This window comes from Osmerus mordax, chromosome 18 (genome assembly GCF_038355195.1).
Source record: "Osmerus mordax isolate fOsmMor3 chromosome 18, fOsmMor3.pri, whole genome shotgun sequence".
Lineage (NCBI taxonomy): Eukaryota > Metazoa > Chordata > Actinopteri > Osmeriformes > Osmeridae > Osmerus > Osmerus mordax.
In genome coordinates this window covers 14337197-14356758 of record NC_090067.1, presented here as the reverse complement: position 1 = coordinate 14356758, position 19562 = coordinate 14337197, and the positions used below count along the sequence as shown (strand labels likewise).

The window sequence follows — 19562 nt, the reverse complement described above, 5'->3', positions numbered from 1 at the left end:
GCCATTGAGGCGACCCTTGTGTGTTGCTGTTGGTGTGTTCTTCATTAAGCAGACTCCCCAGCAGTACTCTCTCTTCTCCTTTCCCCTCTACTCATCCTCCTCGCTCAGCATGCTGGACTGGGAGAGAGGAAACCGTCCACAGTCATGAATGGACAGACACCTCCCCCTACACACACACAATGTGGGCTGGCCATTACCATCTCAAAACACTCACTGAGAAGGAACAGGCCACATTGTACACTTGCTGCTCTGTCGAGCACCAGCAACTATACAAGCTATTATTTGAATGTTGGATTTTTGGCAGAAAATAAGTTTTACCTCCTGCAGTCTTGGCTGAAGGAGGTGATGTTTGGAGGTGATACAGTCTTGGCTGAAGGAGGTGATGTTTGGAGGTGATACAGGCTGCGAGGTGTTGTTGTGTCTCTGTGGAGCGTGAGACAGGAGGTGGTGTGGAACTCTCTGGTTGTTTTCATGGGAAGCAACGGAATGCTTCTGCAGAGATGCTAAAGCGTGTTTACCATCTCAGGCCCTGTAATCCTCAAAGGTGGCATCTCTCCCCTTCACCTATCTGAGCTGTTGGCTTTAAACTCAACAGTACTGTTACATAAGCCTGGTTGGTGAAGCCTTTAGGACTAGTGCTAATGTTTAGTAGACATGACATATTACACAATCTTCTCTTAGAATCAGACCACCTTTTCATAACTGGGTATTTAAGAAGGACATGGAGGGTTTACGTGGGCTTATACTCTCAGGAGAGGACAGGGTTATAAACATGTGATCAGGCTACTCTTTGATTCAGTCAGTGTACCATAGGGGGAATTTGAACCTGCCACCTTTTATCTGCAGCCATACGACTGTTCTCTTACTAAGATCTTTCATATTTACTTTTATCGACATGCAGTGTAATGTTGCTATAACATGCAGTGTAACGTGCAGTGTAGCGTGCAGTGTAACGTGCAGTGTAACGTGCAGTGTAGCGTGCAGTGTAGCGTGCAGTGTAGCGTGCAGTGTAACGTGCAGTGTAACGTGCAGTGTAACGTGCAGTGTAACGTTCAGTGTAACGTGCAGTGTAACGTGCAGTGTAGCGTGCAGTGTAACGTGCAGTGTAGCGTGCAGTGTAACGTGCAGTGTAACGTGCAGTGTAACGTGCAGTGTAACGTGCTGTAACAGTTTAGCAGCTCAGTCTTTACCTTCGTCTTCTGTTTCCATGAAGCTGTTTGTTTGCTTACTGTCTCACACCAAAGTAGTTCCACAACTCAATCCAGCGAAGTGCATCTAGTGTGTGTGTGTGTGTGTGTGTGCGGGTGTGTGCAGCTCAGCATGACTGCGTGAGGGCCCTCTGTTGTTTCAAGGTTTTGATCAGGCCTCGTAGCTATCCCAGCCTGCATTGTGGTTACACACCAGGGCCTGTCACATCCTGTTGAAGTTACTGTTGCAGTGTCACACTGAGGCGTCAGGCTGGAGGAAGAAGGAGCTGACCTGAGTGGTCAAGTGAATCACACAGGGGACATGGAAGTTAGGAAAGACAAGACGAATATCTGAACATGTTAATAAGACTTCCACATTCACTCAACAGGAAGTGTTAAATCGACCTCATGTGGACTAAAGATCTTCCTTTCATGACTGTAAACAGAACAAGCTGTCAGTAGCTGAGTGATTTCGAGAGCTGTAGTTGTCATCAGGCTGCGTTGTACTCAGCATCGATCCCCTGCCAGGGTAACATGATGACAGGACGGTAATGATCTGCTGCTGTGACATCACACCATGCGGGGTCGTCATTGGGTCAGCTAGTGCTCATGGATGAAGTGAGTCATAATAGTGATACACCAATGTAGTCAGTTAACATACGACTTTATACAAAGTGATGTAAAGTACAGGGGGAATTTGAAGGGGGGGAGGAGAGGAGGGGTGGGGAGGAGAGGAGAGGAGGAGAGGCGTGGTGAGGAGAGGGGTGGGGAGGAGAGGAGAGGAGGGGAGAGGAGGGGAGGAGAGGCGTGGTGAGGAGAGGGGTGGGGAGGAGAGGAGGAGAGGCGTGGTGAGGAGAGGGGTGGGGAGGAGAGGAGGAGAGGAGAGGAGAGGAGGGGAGGAGAGGCTTGGTGAGGAGAGGGGTGGGGAGGAGAGGAGGAGAGGAGAGGAGAGGAGAGGAGAGGAGGGGAGGAGAGGCGTGGTGAGGAGAGGGGTGGGGAGGAGAGGAGAGGAGGGGAGGAGAGGCGTGGTGAGGAGAGGGGTGGGGAGGAGAGGAGAGGAGGGGAGAGGGGGAGAGGAGAGTAGAGGACGGGAGAGGGGTGGGGAGGAGAGGAGGAGAGGGGCGGTTCTCTAACTCAGCTGCTGTGTCATTATGTTGATACACGCCTGCTGGTTGAGAACAGCAGTAATCAGGGGGTCAGCGATCTGGGATCCCTGCAGATGAGGAGATTACCTCCCCCAGCTCTGAAGCCCTCCTCACCCCCAGCTCTGAAGCCCTCCTCACCTGCAGCTCTGAAGCCCTCCTCACCCCCAGCTCTGAAGCCCTCCTCACCCCCAGCTCTGAAGCCCTCCTCACCCCCAGCTCTGAAGCCCTCCTCACCCCCAGCTCTGAAGCCCTCCTCACCTCCCAGCTCTGAAGCCCTCCTCACCCCTCAGACCTCCCCTGTTCTCACGGCCCAGTTCTATGCACCTCCTTTCCCCCTCAGCCTGCACTCAGGGGAGATGATGGCCGCAAAGTCATCAGGTCCTCATTATCATCATTACTATAATTATTTTCTATATTTACCTTTGTGGAAATGAGGCCAAACGAGAGACTGCTGGTTGACCCGTTCCCTGGAGGTCTGGGGGCTGGTTCTGTGGTGGCCGGGGTCCAGTCCTCCAGTCCTGCAGGGGGCTGGTTCTGTGGTGGCCGGGGTCCAGTCCTGCGGGGGGCTGGTTCTGTGGTGGCCGGGGTCCAGTCCTCCAGTCCTGCGGGGGGCAGGGTGGGGGTCCTCCCCTCTGTTTGGGGGGGAGCGGAGAGTTTTGATTAAATCCGTCTCTAGAAACAGGTTGGTTTGTCGTTGCCCGGGGAACGGGGCGGCGGGGCTGTGGTGGTGACGCTGGCTGCGGCAGCAGGGGAATTCAGACCGCTGAGCTGGTGAGCTCATTACCATCAGCCTCGTTCGTCAGGGTGATGTGTACTCTGGAGAGAGCCAAACCCACCCAGAGAGCCAGGCGGGGCAGGAGGAGGAGGGGGGGAGGGGGGCAGGAGGAGGAGGGGAGGAGCAGGAGGAGAGGAGAGGGGGGGAGGATACAGCGCTGTTCAGGCGGCTCTGCGTTTTCCCCCAGAAAATGAAAGCTGTTATTTGTGTTCAGGCGAGACTCCATGAAAAGATGCTTGATATACAAAAATATGAGTCATGACTGTCTCCTGGCTGGACTGGAGGGAGGGGGGGTTTAAACAGCTGCAGCAGGGGAGGGGGGGTGGGTGTTTCTCCAGGTGTCTAGGGTCTGGGAGCTCCACATGGTCTAATGACCAGAACACACGAGGCTGTGAGTGCTTCTGCAGACGTGTTCCTGACAGGGCAGAGCCCAGAGAGGAGGTCTGATCTCACAGGGCCGTGCGTCCAGGCACAGCTACCAACTGTTTACAACTTGTGTTTCTGACTATCTTTTCATCTCCTATCAGAGTTAGTGACGTAATGGGTGCGTAATATTGCTTTATGATGATGCCAACTTCCAAGCAACTATCAGGAAGGTTTTTCCTGGGAACCTGGGGAACGTGAGAAAGCCTCTCTCGTCTGATAGGCCAGGGCCTCCCAGAGTTATTGAGGGGAGGAGCCTCTCGTCTGATAGGCCAGGGCCTCCCAGAGTGTTATTGAGGGGAGGAGCCTCTCTCGTCCCTCTACTCGCCCCTCTACTCGCCCCTCTACCCGCCCCTCTACCAGCCCTGAGACCGCTTCCAGGAAGGCCAGTACCCTCCTGAGAGGGGCTGAGGACAGCTCAGTGGTTGGAACACTTGACTGCAGATTGCAGCTTCAAATCTTCCTCTTTACTGTATGTTGCTATGGATGAAAGCTTCTGCTAAATGAAATGGCCTTATAGTCAGCCATCATCCAGCTATCATCCAGCTATCATCCAGCTATCATCCAGCTATCATCCAGCCTGCCACTAACAAATGTAAAACACGTGTTTACAGGATCTACAGCAGCAGCTTGCCTCATAATGACAAACAATGTTTACATCAGACGTACGTAACCGTGTGGAGCCTGGACACCGGCCACACCTGCTCCCAGCTCTCTCTCTCTGGAGGAGTTCAGCAGTTTTACTGAAACACAGAGGCTCTAGTCACGGTAGGCAGTGTGCTGTATAAAAGGAGCAGCACCAAAAATAGCCTCTCATTGGCTTTCTGATTTAGGTCAGTACTCCCATCTGTGTGTTCAGTCTATTTTGCTAATGGCATTTACGTAGGTAGACACGTTTAGTTTTGTTGCTGTTCTGCAAGTCATTTATCCGGGCCCCCACGAAAACAATCTGCATAGAAGGAAGGAAGTTTTAGTCAACACCATGTTGTGGTCTGCTGTGTGAACACATCAGGCGGCTGAAGGAAGGGTGTGATGGGGAACGTTCCTCGCTCAAGACTCAAGTCAGCCTGCTGCTGTACCCCCCTGCCTTCTCCTCTCATCATGACACTTTCTGGTTGGCTGCCTCTCTCTGGCTTCATGGCTTCTCTGAGTTTGGATGTGTCTTGACTGTCAACAACATGTAAGTTTGAAGTTGGTAACAATTATCAAAACCTGCGACATGGTAAAGCATCCAGACCTCTGTGCTGGTGCCAGGCCGGTGCCAGGCCGGTGCCAGGCCGGTGCCAGGCTGGTGCCAGGCTGGTGCCAGGCCGGTGCCAGGCCGGTGCCAGGCCGGTGCCAGGCCGGTGCCAGGCCGGTGCCAGGCCGGTGCCTGAAGACAAGCTGACTCGGGTCACGATGAGACCTTGTCTCATTGTGTCTCTACCCAAGCAACCAGCTGCTATGGTTGATGTGTGATGTGTAGTGTGTGTGTGTGTGTGTTGGTGGTTAATGGCAGTGACGGCACTCTGAGACAATAGCCAGGCAGAACAGAGGAGAGATAACCTGGTTAGTGACGCAGGCTTGTTCACGTGGGAACCAGACGAAGGCCAGGTGGAAACAGCAGCGCTCAGGAGTCTGGCTGAGCAGGAGACTTCACCCACGGACTTCCTGATTCCCACGTCCACCAGCTTCAGGATACAACTGGGAAGTAGAGAGAGTGTTGAGTAGGGGATAAGAGACACAAGAACACAGAAGGTATCGCTTTTCAGAAGACTAGGCCAGTGTGAACACACCCCTGCTTGTTCCTGTCAGTCAGATAAAGTGTTGTGTTCTGTGCTGTTCCCAGACTAGGTGATCAGAGGTTGAGAGTAAAAGGTACTGTCATGTTTCTGCAGCGCTGGGAATCCACCCAGAACCATCACACACTGCTCACCTGACCAGCCGGCAGCACTTCCAAGATCTTTCTTTCCAAAAATATTAAACAATGTTGTGTTTTTAGTACTGCTGTTTTGGAGCAGATTTGTAAGCAGAGTAGCGACATATATTACACAGCATATGTCCATCAGATGGCTGTGTTTACTGAGCTAATTACAAATAAGTGCCTAATAAGTGACAGAATAGAGCCGTCCCTAAGGGGCTCTTATCAGCTCTGCTGGGGTTTGGGTTCCAACCCCACTACCTCCCCACTACCCCCCCACCGCTGAGGATAATCCCAGAGCTGGGAACTAGGAAATCCTATCAAGTTCAAACCATCTGACAGACATCTGGTCTGGGGCTGTGGGGGTAACGTGATTTGGCTCCAGTGACTGCTGGAGAGGAGAGTGGTTCCCAGTGAACCCAGGGACCATGAGGGGCTGCCGGGGCTGATGCTGTCCTGGAGGCAGTTCGTCCCTGTCTAGCAGTACTGCCTCACTGTGTCAGTGATTACAACACTGTTCTTTGTCTGGAAGTCCAGCTATTCTTCAAAATAAGTTATTTACAATAAACTGAACCTGGTCCCAAACGCTTCAAGTTTTGCTCAAGCACAGTTATTGAGGCACTGAAACGGTATAATTTTAAAGACCATGCAATCTGATTTATATAAATGCACATATAGAACCTGATGCTGTGGGTGGTCTGACTGTGTTCTCTCTCTCTAGAACCTGATGGTGAAGGCGTGGTCTGACTGTGTTCTCTCTCTCTAGAACCTGATGCTGTGGGTGGTCTGACTGTGTTCTCTCTCTCTAGAACCTGATGGCGAAGGCGTGGTCTGACTGTGTTCTCTCTCTCTAGAACCTGATGGCGAAGGCGTTGTACGACAACATGCCAGAGTCCCCTGAGGAGCTGGCCTTCCGGAAGGGAGACATCCTGACGGTCATTGAGCAGAACACCGGCGGTCTGGAGGGCTGGTGGCTCTGCTCACTGCACGGGCGCCAGGGCATCGCCCCCGGCAACCGCCTCAAGCTGCTGATTGGTCCCATGTTTGACGGACAGACGCCAGCCGCCTCCCCGCCCCAGCTGTCGGCCTACCAGGGCCAGGGGGGTGTGTCCCAGAGCCAGGGGCTGTACCAGGTGCCCCCCTCACACCCCGGCCTGGGGCAGCAGGGGATATACCAGGTGCCCCAGGGACAGGATGTCTACCAGGTGCCCCAGGGACAGGATGTCTACCAGGTGCCCCAGAGGAGTGGCTTGGCTGTGGATGGTGCGCCGAGCAAGGTGAGGGGCTGGGGGGAGAGAGAGAGAGTCCTCAGATGTCCATGCACTGACCTCAGGACATACAGGGCTGGAGGATCAAAGTGGATTAGATAACTCATCATTCAGGCTTGGGTCTTAAAAAGCATCGTGCACAGGCTGCCTGCTCTCACATTGGTGCTGCGCGCACACACACACATACACGCATGCGCAGACACACACACTTCTCTGCTCTCAAACGCTGGGCCCAGTTCAAAGACTGGCCCTTTACAAATGTCTTCAGCGGTGTCTGTACGACCGCTGACAGGATAATATGAGCAGTATTCTGGTCCTGTATGACTTGCAGCGTTAGAAGCTGGAGAGCATGATTGTGGACATGTCAGGTTGACACACTGAGGAGCCTCACTGTGCGGACACCAGGCTGCCTCCTTATGGGACTGCCTCACTGTGGGGACACCAGGCTGCCTCCATATGGGACTGCCTCACTGTGCGGACACCAGGCTGCCTCCATATGGGACTGCCTCACTGTGCGGACACCAGGCTGCCTCCATATGGGACTGCCTCACTGTGGGGACACCAGGCTGCCTCCTTATGGGACTGCCTCACTGTGGGGACACCAGGCTGCCTCCTTATGGGACTGCCTCACTGTGGGGACACCAGGCTGCCTCCTTATGGGACTGCCTCACTGTGGGGACACCAGGCTGCCTCCTTATGGGACTGCCTCACTGTGGGGACACCAGGCTGCCTCCTTATGGGACTGCCTCACTGTGGGGACACCAGGCTGCCTCCTTATGGGACTGCCTCACTGTGCGGACACCAGGCTGCCTCCATATGGGACTGCCTCACTGTGGGGACACCAGGCTGCCTCCATATGGGACTGCCTCACTGTGGGGACACCAGGCTGCCTCCATATGGGACTGCCTCACTGTGGGGACACCAGGCTGCCTCCATATGGGACTGCCTCACTGTGGGGACACCAGGCTGCCTCCATATGGGACTGCCTCACTGTGGGGACACCAGGCTGCCTCCATATGGGACTGCCTCACTGTGGGGACACCAGGCTGCCTCCATATGGGACTGCCTCACTGTGGGGACACCAGGCTGCCTCCATATGGGACTGCCTCACTGTGCGGACACCAGGCTGCCTCCATATGGGACTGCCTCACTGTGGGGACACCAGGCTGCCTCCATATGGGACTGCCTCACTGTGGGGACACCAGGCTGCCTCCTTATGGGAATGTTTGGGACGGGTGTGTTCATGTGGGCGCATGAAATCACAGTTTATTCTGCTGCTGAAGTGGATTAAGTACTCCAGACTGTCGCTTCAGGAGACCTACTTGTATCTGTTTTAAACAGCAAGGGTTTCTTTTTTTCAGAATTAGGTGGTGTTTCACAAAAGATGCTAAAGCTTCTGTTTGTGATGATTCACAACCAAGAGACATGCCAGGGCAGAGTCAGGGGAACACCAGGGTTCTGGGAGTCCAGGCTGGGTTAGGGTTGTTTGTTCATTGAGTGATTGGCTGGTTGTCTGAACGGCTGGCTGGTTGTCTGGACGGCTGGCTGGTTGTCTGGACTGCTGGCTGGTTGTCTGGACGGCTGGCTGGTTGTCTGGACGGCTGGCTAGTTGTCTGGACGGCTGGCTGGTTGTCTGGACTGCTGGCTGGTTGTCTGGACGGCTGGCTGGTTGTCTGGACGGCTGGCTGGTTGTCTGGACGGCTGGCTGGTTGTCGTCTGCTGGCTGGTTGTCTGGACGGCTGGCTGGTTGTCGGCTCTGCTCTGAAGGGTGTGTCTGTTCCGCACTCCAGGCCGTCCCTCCACCTCCTGGTCCGGGGTAATCCCCCCTCTGACTCAGGCGCCGAGGTCACACAGTTCAAAGACTGGGCAGGGTCAAAGTTCAGAGGCCTCGTATCTCCTCCCAGCATCCTGCCCCTGAACAAAGGGGCCTTATATGGGCACATCCTGACACCAACGCGCACCAGCACCCACTACCAGACAGGCTCTTTGATGGCCAAGCCAGAGAGGAAAACCAACAGGAAACTAAAACAAACTCCCCCAACTCCAGTGTTGTGGTAACAGTGTACAGTTATGGGTGCTTCCACCTTGATAGAATTCTCCCTTTGAAGTAATCAGGTTAACTCTGGAATTAATGTCTTGCTTCTGCAACTTGTGAGACATCTGTAATCTGGTGTACTTTGCCCCCAGCAGCAGATAAGTGAGTTATTCCTGCCCAGAGTGACTCCACTCCTTAACACGCGGTTCATCTTTGTTCGCCACGGACAAATACCTGGCCGGTGAGCCGTGAGCCTGGATCAACTATTTTAAGGAGTTCTGCATGGTCTTCTAATGAACACACACACACACACCTCTCCTGGGAGAGTTCGTTCAGATGCTTACCTGGAGCAGAGGGCTGAGTCCACTGCTCATTATCCTGGAAACTAAATGACAGAAGCATCTTCAAAATGACCTCTATTAGGATAATCACATTACAATCTGGCTTGTTTTGGGATTAGGGTGGATCTTTGATCATAGGGAACGAGAGATGATCCCTATTAGAGCTCTCTCCACCCTGCCCTCTCTCACCCTCTCCCTCCCCCCTTCTATCTCTGCCCCTCTCCCCCCTGCCCTCCCTCTCTGTGTGTGTGTGGGCGTGGCCATGCAGTCCTGTTGCGTCAGTCTGAGGAGGGCCCTGAGGATGTGCTCCTTCATTACCTACAATAATGAGCTTCCTCCTTTGCTGGGCCCTGCCTCTCCTCGCTGAGGAGGAACCATTGAGAGGGGAGCAGTTAGCACGTAACACCTGAAACCCTCCCACCATGACTCAGCAGATGATCCTGTCTAGAGAGGACAGGTTTGTGTAGAACAGTCCTGTCAGCTGAAGGTGCTCTCCTGCAGTACGCTGCTCGTCAGTAACAACAGGCTTGTGTTGACAGAGAGGGGGGGCTGGGGGCCGGGTGAGAGAGGGAGAGGGGGGGGCCGGGTGAGAGAGGGAGAGGGGGGGGCTGGGGGACGGGTGAGAGAGGGAGAGGGGGCTGAGGGCCGGGTGAGAGAGGGAGGGGGGGCTGAGGGCCGGGTGAGAGAGGGAGAGGGGGGGGGCTGGGGGACGGGTGAGAGAGGGAGAGGGGGGGGCTGGGGGCCGGGTGAGAGAGGGAGAGGGGGGGGCTGGGGGCCGGGTGAGAGAGGGAGGGGGGGCTGGGTGAGAGAGGGAGAGGGGGGGGCTGGGGGCCGGGTGAGAGAGGGAGGGGGGGCTGGGTGAGAGAGGGAGAGGGGGGGGCTGGGGGCCGGGTGAGAGAGGGAGAGGGGGGGGCTGGGGGCCGGGTGAGAGAGGGAGGGGGGGCTGGGTGAGAGAGGGAGAGGGGGGGGCTGGGGGCCGGGTGAGAGAAGGTAATGACAGAAAAGTGTCTCTACAGTGTCAACAGGCCACACAGGGAGAGGAGTAGATGGGGGGGTAGATAAAGGAGGGGGGAGGGGGGGGTAGATAGAGGAGGGGGGGACAGATGCATCGTCAGGTCTGGTGAAGTGGAGGTCAGGAGCTGCCGGTGTTATTGTGTTCATGATGTCACATGTCACCATTAGTGACAGAGCACAGAGCTGATCCTGAAAGGTGAGAACAGACCTTACAGGAACATTCGACACCATTTAGACACCTACCAGTACACTTCCAATATAAACACAAAAACAATGAAGACGAAAAAACGTAATTGACGTTTTAAATCTACTTAAAATATGTCTTTACCTGAACCATGGGTATGTGTTTACCTGTGCAATGAGGTCATCATTGTCATACCACTACCCCACAATAATTAACCTCTGAATGGACAACTCCTTCTAGTCCAAACTAGAATCTTTCAAGACGTATGACTACACGTATTATGTAGATCATAAGTTTAAAAAGTCAGCCACCCTAACCCATACAGGAGGATTACTGTCAACTCGACACCACCCCAGGCCCCCTCCACTCTCCCTCCTCCCAGTGACTCATCCATGATGGAATCCACAAAGACCATCACCTAAGTAGGAGCCTACCCCCCCCCTGCCCCCGCCCCCGCCCCCAGCCAGGTCAATATTGCCCCAGCAGCTATTAGGAGTGCCAAGTGGGCGAACGGGGGTTGGATGAATGGGACGTGTGTGACAGGCTCAGTCATGTCCTCTCAGCTGTCCTCAGAAGAGGACAGTTTACTGGTTTGTCATGTGCCAAGGGAGGTAGCCTCAGCTAGCATGTGTGTGTGAGAGAGCAAGAAGACAGAAGACTAGAGTGTCTACGCTGGTTTCTGTCCCAGCTGGGTTGAGGTGTGGAGGCCTGGGGACTGAGGTTTGACCCTCCAGGTCGTCTGGTGACGCCTGGATGAGCTGGTGTACTCGCCATGACCACCCTAAACCCCAGCTGGAACTCAGATGAGCTTCCTCTCCACATCCTCACTAACTCTCCTCCCTCTGCCCTTCTTCCTCCTCCAGTCTCTCCTCTAGAGACACGTAGGTCTTCCTCTGAGATGGTGGTGGTCATAGTTACAGGGGTTATTGTCGTTGTGGTCATGGTAACGTGGTTGTTGTCGTTGTGGTCATGGTTACGTGGTTATTGTCATTGTGGTCACGGCTCAGATGATACTGAAGTCTGAATCGAAGGAGAGAGAAGGAAGGGTTCTAGAATGTCAACATGGCAGGGATCTCTCCTTCTCTCCCCCTCTCTCCAAACAGGAAGCCATACAATGTGGTCATGATAGAGATGGAGGCAGGGGGTTTAGTCACAGTTTCAGGAAGGGGCATTCCAGACATTCCTCCGCCTGTCTGACACAGTGAGGAGGTCTGGGAGGGTTAGAGACTGGCATTTAGATGTGTAATAAGAGGGGTGTTGAGAGCACAGATGTGGACTGACTGATAAACACTGATGGGAATTGGTGAAGTGAGGGAGGGAGGGAGGGGGGAGGGGAGGGGAGGGGAGGGGAGGGGAGGGGAGGGGAGGGGAGCTGTATTTGTCCTGTGTGTTGAGTGCAATCTTCCTGCTGAATGTTTCTCCCCCTCTCCATCCTCTGGTGTGGACAGGTGGTGACTCCATCGCGAGTGGGCCAGTCGTACGCCTACAGCCACGGCCAGCACAGCCACCATGACCTCTACGACGTCCCCCCCGCCAGGGCACAGGGGGTATGTCCCCCCCCCCACCCTAACACCCCCCCCCACCCTAACACCCCCCCCCCCCACCCTAACACCCCCCCCACCCTAACACCCCCCACACCAGACGGCTGCCTACCTCCCATGTATATCAGATCAAATGAATCAGTGTAGAACTTTTTATAAGACATGTCACAGAGGGCTTCACATACAACCATAAAACTGCACCTAAACCCTCTAGGAAAACAAGGGAAACATGCTTGTAATTCTAAAATCCATATAAATGGTTGATATTCCTGCAATATAGATCATAAACTGTAACTAGCGTGGAGCAGAACCTAGCATGTGGACACGTGTTCTAACCTGTACTGTGCTGTTGTCCAGGTGTATGATGTTGGGAAGGCACAGCCAGGGCCAGGACTCTCCCAGGGGATCTACGATGTTCCTCCTTCCAGTCAGATGGACCCATGGGCTCAGGGGGTTTACGACATCCCCCCCTCCTCTCAAGGGGTACGACAGCACTCCTGACCGGGCCAGACCACCACCTTAGTTAGTAGCATAGCATAGTTAGTAGCATAGCATAGTTAATAGCATAGCATAGGTAGTAGCAATCATAGCGAATAGTAGCGAATCTCTATCTTTTTGTTGGCGTAGTTGGTAGGCTTGTGGTCGTGCTGAGGAGGTGGCCTGTATCCCAGGTGCGGGCGAACGTCGGCCAAGTGTACCTCCGACGATGGCGCGGCCACTTCTGTTAGCAGCATAGCGTAAAGCATAGTTAGCAGCATAGCGTAAAGCATAGTTAGCAGCATAGCGTAAAGCATAGTTAGCAGGATAGCGTAAAGCATAGTTAGCAGCATAGCGTAAAGCATCTGGTCACGCCATTCACCCCGGTCACGTAATGTCCCCACACACTTCTCCAAAACGTCAGATTGTGGTACTGTACCCTTATTAGACATTCCCTGATATTACACAACTGTCATGTCACGGAAGTTGTAGCACGAGCACTTGTGGTTTCAAACAGGGGAGAACACGGGGGAGAACACGGGGGAGAACACGGGGGAGAACACGGGGGAGAACACGGGGGAGAACACGGGGGAGAACACGGGGGAGAACACGGGGGAGAACACGTTACACAACATTTCACTGATGATGAATCCCCGATGATTCTGTCTGGACAGAGGAGCCTACACACACATTTACCCCAAACTTTTACAAATATTAATGTTTTGAACTTCTTTTTTTCAACTTTTTGTTAGAAAATATTTTTTCAACATTTTTAAGCTTTTTTTCAGAACTGTTTAAAAAAAAGATTTTGTAAACCTTTCGAAACGTTTCTGATTCAAGACCACCATTTAATTAATCTGTTTGGTTGAAAGATGCGTGCCATGGTCAAGCTGTTTATAGGGGAAACGCTGATGTTGTGCTGATCCTTCACATATTCACTTTCCTACTGTGTTAAGAGGAAGGAAAGAAATACAGGATGTTTGCAAAAATAGTAAGAAAGTCAAATGTCAGTTAGACTTCCTCATTCTCATACAGCAGTCACAGTGTTCAAGTGCAGAGGTTTAACATAACCTCCGTGTGTCTGACTGGATGTTTGTGTCCACAGGTGTTCTCTTCCCCCCCCTGCAGAAACGCCCCAGCAGAGTCTGAGGAGAGCAGCTATGACTTCCCCCAGCCCCTGAAACACAGACAGGAGGGCATCTACGACGTGCCTCCCCCCGCCCTCTCCAAACCCTGCCAGACCCTGATCCCCCAGTCCCACTACGACCTCCCCCCCAGCTCTGACCCCACCCCACTCCACCTGCCCCTCAACAATGACAACGAAGGCATCTATGACGTGCCCCCCTCGTCGCAGCCCCTGGCGGCGTGCCCCCATAGAGACCTGTATGACATCCCCCGGGGGGCCCAGCCCCCCCAGCACAGACCCCCGGCATCCGACAGGGTCAGGGGGCCGTACGACCTCCCCGCTCAGGACGCTGGCGCGCTGGGGGATGTGACGGACGGGGTGAACCGCCTGTCCTTCTCCAGCACGGGCAGCACACGCTCCAGCATGTCTACCTCCTCCACCTCCACCGGCTCCTCCGAGGGCCGGCTGGCCCTGGACCTGGACACGGCGGTGCAGCGGCTGGGCCGGCTGCAGCAGGAGGTGGAGGCCTCGGTGGAGGGGCTCTTGGCTGGCTCCCCACGCTGGAGGGCGTGTCCTGGGGCGGACCGGCCCTCCGAGGTACGAGGGGCGCTGGACCGGGTACGGGGGGCGCTGGGGGACTTCCTGGTGTTCGGGCGGGGCGCTGCCGCCAACGCCACGGCCCTGTCCGACCCCAGCCTGCACGCCAAGCTGAGGAGACAGCTGGCCCGCCTGGAGGACTCCCAGCAGATCCTGTTGAAGACCTACCAGACCCTGGAGAGCTGTGGTTGGGCCCTGCCCAGCCCTAGCCCCGGCCCCTGCACCCTCCCCCGCCACCACAAACGGAGCGACGACCTGGAGCGCTTCGTCATGGTGTCACGGACGGTGCCGGACGACGTGAAGCAGCTGGCGTCCACGGTGGGAGCGAGCGCCGAGCTGCTGTTCAGACGGCCGGGGGACGGCTCCTGCTGCAGGGGCTCGGTCAGGGAGGCCCTGGTCCACCCCCTCACCTCCCCCCCGACAGACAACCACCACAGCTGCCACACCAAAGCCTTCCAGGGCTCCTCCAGCCTGGACAAGGGCAACATGAACAACAGTGAGAAGTGTGTCAAGAGCTGGATGGAGGACTACGATTACGTTCATCTGCAGGTACGGTCTCTCCCTGACCCAGTCATTTGACCGTCTCCCTGGTCTGCTGTCTCCCTGGTCTGTTCTACACTGTCTGACTAGTGAGCGCCCAGCTTCTGGGGTGTGTGGGTGCCATGTTCAGCCCAGGAGACAGCAAGGGATTGGGGGTGCTTAAGAATGCTACAGTAGTGAAGGTTGTGTCTCTGGGATTGACCCCTATGCTCATTTCCGATCAGAAAAGAACATTGCTATGTAGAACAGATGTTTTTCTATCTTAATCTGGCAAGCAGGGACAGCAGCAAAGGGTGTTTGAGTGTGTGTGTGGCACATCCTCACGCTGGTTTGTGATCTGCAGGGAAAGGAGGACTTTGAGCGCCAGCAGAAGGTGCTCCTGGAGAAGGAGAACATCACCCAGCAGAGCAGCAAAGTCCAGCTGGGCCCAGACCAGGTGAGCCCAGACCAGGTGAGGTCTCTGCCAAACTACCAGCAACAAGAGCCCTTTTAAAGATGTATTTTGTTATTTGTCATGCTTTATTGGACAGTTTTAAGTGAAGTGTGACAAGAAAGGCAGGGAGAGAGAGAGAGAGAGCCTACATGGAACACACATTTACTAGTTACACACTAGGTAGCTACGAGCTACCTAGTGTGTCACGTGCTGTGACAGGAGGGCAGGAGGGCAGGGAGGGAGACAGCTGGAGCACTGTCAGACCAGCAGAGCCAGCCTGCATACAAACCCCTAACCCAGGAACAACACAACTAGATTATCCTCTTCACTCCTATAATCCCACTTCAATCATGTCCCTGGAAATGGGATTCCTAAATAGACTCCTCTTGACATGAGGCCAGATAGGAAAATGTCATGAGTTTCCTTTCACATGTTTGAGAGATATATCCCTCTCTCTCACCAGTTTAATGAATCCTAACCAGTCGATGAGGATAGTAACTCACTGATCTGAGAGGAACCTAACCAGTCGATGAGGATAGTAACTCACTAATCTGAGAGGAACCTAACCAGTCGATGAGGATAGTAACTCACTGATCTAAGAGGAACATGACTGATCGTCTTCTGTCACCTCTCCCAGATCAACCAGTTCAGGCAGCTGGAACAGGAGGTGATCAAGCCTGTGGAGAACGACATCACCCAGTGGATCAGCCAGCAGCAGTCCACAGGCCCCTCCCCCCTGCCCTCTGACTCCTCCCCCCCAGCTTCTGACTCCTCCCCCTCCTCTGTCGGGGGCGGGGCCCACCTGTGTGGGCGTGACCGCCAGCTCCTGGCCTTCTACTCGGAGCAGTGCCAGCAGCACTTTATCACCCTCCTCAACGCCGTAGACGCTTTCTTCGCCTGTGTCTCCGCCGGCCAGCCGCCCCGCATCTTCGTGGCCCACAGCAAGTTCGTCATCCTCAGCGCCCACAAACTGGTCTTCATCGGGGACACGCTGTCCAGGCAGGCGGCCACGCCCGAGGTGGCCAACCGGGTGATGAACTCCAGCAACGTGCTGTGTGAGCTGCTGAAGACGGTGGTGGGCGCCACCAAGACGGCAGCGCTGCTCTACCCCAACACCGCGGCCGTCCAGGACATGGTGGACAGGGTCACCAGCCTGTCACACCATGCACGGCTCTTCAAGCAGCAGCTGCTGCAGATGGCTGCCTCCTGAGCTCTGGGTCGTGAGCACATCTGGATCTGCTCCCTGGCTCTCCTGGGTCCTGCTTACTACATCCATGTGTATAATTCTAAATATATATTTTGCTCATTGTTGTTAATCTTAAATAGTTCCCTTTTTTGCCGTTGTAAATACTATTGTTCTTTCCGTTATGTAAATATTTGCTCTATTTTTGTGTTTCTTTTATATGATTATGAAATGAATATATAGTTATACAGTAGCTGTGGCTTTTTAGGATAACATGGACTTATTTTCTTAACATTCCTGTTTAATATTAAGCACCTTATGAGTTGAGTTTTTTTCATTTTCACCTTTGCCTTCTGCTGGACATGACGGTAGATAAATGTCACCTTCTTCTTCAGGGAGTGGGGCTCTTAACAGACAAGGACTGTTCTCCCTCAGATGACTGTGTGTGTTTATCCAGTGTGGTGAAAACAGCGCTGGAAGACTGGCGCCAGCTTGTTTGCTCTGCAGTTGACCAAGCTGAAACTTGTTAAACTCAGCAAGCGAATGCTTGGAAGTATACACCATGCAGCGGCAGGTGCACCCACAAAACACATCCCAGTCTTGTTTTGGTGGAGAGAGAAGTAGCGGTAACTGGAGGCCACATCACTGGCACAAACACTGAAATGTAGCGACAAGCCTGATGTTCAAAACTTGCATTCAGAACAAGGTGTGGTTGGAATAAAAGGTATGTCCAGTGGATAGATGGAACCATGTTTGTGTTCTTGCATTATTGCCAACAAAAGTACAAGTCTTGTTTGGTTATATTAATGAATGAATGAATGATAGCTACGTATGTAACCGGTCTAAATCAGGATGTGGACAGGACTACTGTATTCAGTTTAATCATCTAGATAAATCTTGGTTCCCACTCTCGTCCTTCTCGATCATTATATGATCTTTTCCTCCTATTTACTGAGGACTTGTCATACTGTCTGAGCCTGTGGGAGAGTGACAGGTGAAGGGACAGGAGATCAGGTGCCCATGCTACATCACCACTCTGAGCGTGCCAGCAGAGCTAAAGACAACATCACGCATGTTATCGCACACTCTTATCTGGGAGCTATCATTAGCATCTACCCTTTCAGCTGGACTGAAAATGTCGACGAAAACAATCTTGCAAAATGAGTGTAGTTGAACAGTGAACCATGTAGGAGAACGTGAGTGGACAAGTGGTGAAGGAGCTTAGTGAGGTGGGAAGGCCCTGACAAGACGAGTCAGAACACCCAGGCGTGCTTCTGGCCGACCTGTACGCCTGTTCTCTCTCTCTCATTTATTCTGAAAGAAATAAAGCATTTCCCAGTGGAGACGTGGGTCTATTGATAGAAGAGACAAGAAGTGATGAGACAGGAAGTGATTAGACAGGAAGTGATGAGACAGGAAGTGATGCCCAGTGACCTCACCTCAAATAGGCTCCCAGTTCAGCAACATTAAAAGCGTTAGAGAGTACACAGACCACCTACTATCACTGGTTTGGGAATGGATGGTAAAGGTTTCAGACTCACTTTTAGAACTCTGTCTTTTAATAAGGCAACATCTTCCTCCGAGCCTTCAGTCCCAACTGACAAATCAGACTGGTTTATCCTGGGCTGATGTCAGAAGGCCGTGAATTTTCAGAAACAGAGAGCCGGTGGGAGAGTCTGGGCTCAGGGGAGAGAGAGGAGAGAGCTGGAGGAATCAATGAGCTGTTTCAGGAGTAGCAGACCTGATCGACCCAGGACACCTGGGGCTGCAACAGCAGCAGCATCTGGCTCAGGGTCTGTGTGTTGTGTGTGTGTGTGTGTGTGTGTGTGTGTGTGTGTGTGTGTGTGTGTGTGTGTGTGTGTGTGTGTGTGTGTGTGTGTGTGTGTGTGTGTGTGTGTGTGTGTGTGTGTAGAGGGGGAAGCCTGCCAATGTGCTAATAAATACGCTGCTGTTTCACCACAAAAACCCACACCAGTGTAACAGTAAGCCTTAAAGCAGGGTCTATGTGTGTGTGTGTGTCTGTGTGTGTGTGTGTGTGTGGAAGGGGGATTGTGAGAAACCAGGTCTCTGGCAGCTGAGTGCTTCCCCCCTGACACATTTATACCTGCTTCACGTTGAGGAACAGTCTGGTCCTTAGAGACGACTCTGCCCTACATCCTGACCGATACAGGCTCGCTGGGCAGCCTCCAGTCTGTCTGCTGGTATGAAACACCAAATGGTAGGTTACAATCAACACACATCTTTGATCAAGTACAGTTTGCAGTTGTTAAGCTGTACCTCGGGACCAACCCAAAAATGTGGATGGATTCAGCTCAATACATACAAGTTTGAATAGAGATGCGAGTCTATGTCATTTCCTGGGTTTACCACAATCATTTCCTGTGAAGTATGTTCAGCCTCTGAAATGACAGCTTCTATATTCCTCTTCTGTAAAGTGGCCCAGATGCCTGACGTGTTCAGAGGGGGAAGAGCCTTCCTGTCAGAAACTGTGATTCACCCCTAAATTGTATTCTCTTCACAGCGGTATACTAATTATCTACATATGTTGTACCGAAATTGCATCTGGATGCATCCGTTTTGGACATCTTGCTGTCGCAAAGTTTCAGTAAACAGGGTCGACCACCTGTTTACAAAATGTCCTTTTTAGTAGTTTTTAGGTAGAAGGAAGAAGGGGGAAATGTGACTTTCCAGTCAAGGTTCTGTTTAGTCTGTTGTAAACTACAGGACATGCAATCAGTTTCAGTCTGCGAGGCTTCAAACAGGTCCAGGCCAATATCAGGACAGTGTTGCTCCCTAGTGTTCAGAGGCAATAGGTGCCAATACCTGTAATATGATTTTATTTTTTCTGTAACCACTGTAGAACGTGAGGGAAAAAATAAATACTAACAACAGCCATACTTAACTTCAAATAACAAAACATGATCTAAAACCTTCTTAAGACACGAACAGCTATATTATAATTGGCCTTAGAGGGATTTAAATGTAGTGCCCCATTGAGTCAGCCAGTGCTAAATTATATTCGTCCACGTAGCCGAATATAATTTAGCACTGGCGGACTCAATGGGAGGTGGAGGGGGAAGCGTCTATAAATGACATGAATAATCCCTCGTGCGTTTATCAGGTCAGAGACCAGCCGCGTAGTCTCTGGAGATAACATTTTGAGAGGAATCTAAATGTAATGAGAGGGATTTAAATGTAGCGCTCGTGGCTCTGCGGTTTAAACAGAGCCACGAGCGCTACATTTAAATCCCGTTATGGTCCAGGGCGAGGACCAGAAGTCGCAGCCATCTGCGATGCACCAGAAAATCCCCTCAACAGAAGAAGACTGTGCCGTTGTTCCTTGGAAAGGGAGCACAAACACACCTGCCAGCACACAGAGACAACATCCTCTCC

The 19562-nt window shown here is 52.9% G+C and overlaps 1 protein-coding gene across 3 annotated transcripts in view; it reads left to right on the top strand.

The window, feature by feature from the left end:
- The window catches only part of nedd9 (neural precursor cell expressed, developmentally down-regulated 9), a 26175-nt gene extending 9264 nt beyond the window's left edge, over nucleotides 1-16911 (top strand). For 2 of the 3 annotated variants that reach the window (XM_067256276.1, XM_067256274.1), the window contains exons 2-7: nucleotides 6285-6707; nucleotides 11721-11819; nucleotides 12171-12296; nucleotides 13396-14562; nucleotides 14897-15004; nucleotides 15624-16911. In XM_067256276.1, the coding sequence (XP_067112377.1) occupies nucleotides 6291-6707; nucleotides 11721-11819; nucleotides 12171-12296; nucleotides 13396-14562; nucleotides 14897-15004; nucleotides 15624-16196 (2490 nt within the window). In that variant the 5' untranslated portion in view covers nucleotides 6285-6290 and the 3' untranslated portion in view covers nucleotides 16197-16911. The remainder of the gene's footprint in view (nucleotides 1-6284; nucleotides 6708-11720; nucleotides 11820-12170; nucleotides 12297-13395; nucleotides 14563-14896; nucleotides 15005-15623) is intronic. The other variant, XM_067256275.1, reaches the window with a different exon arrangement.
- The last annotated feature ends 2651 nt before the right edge of the window (nucleotides 16912-19562 follow it).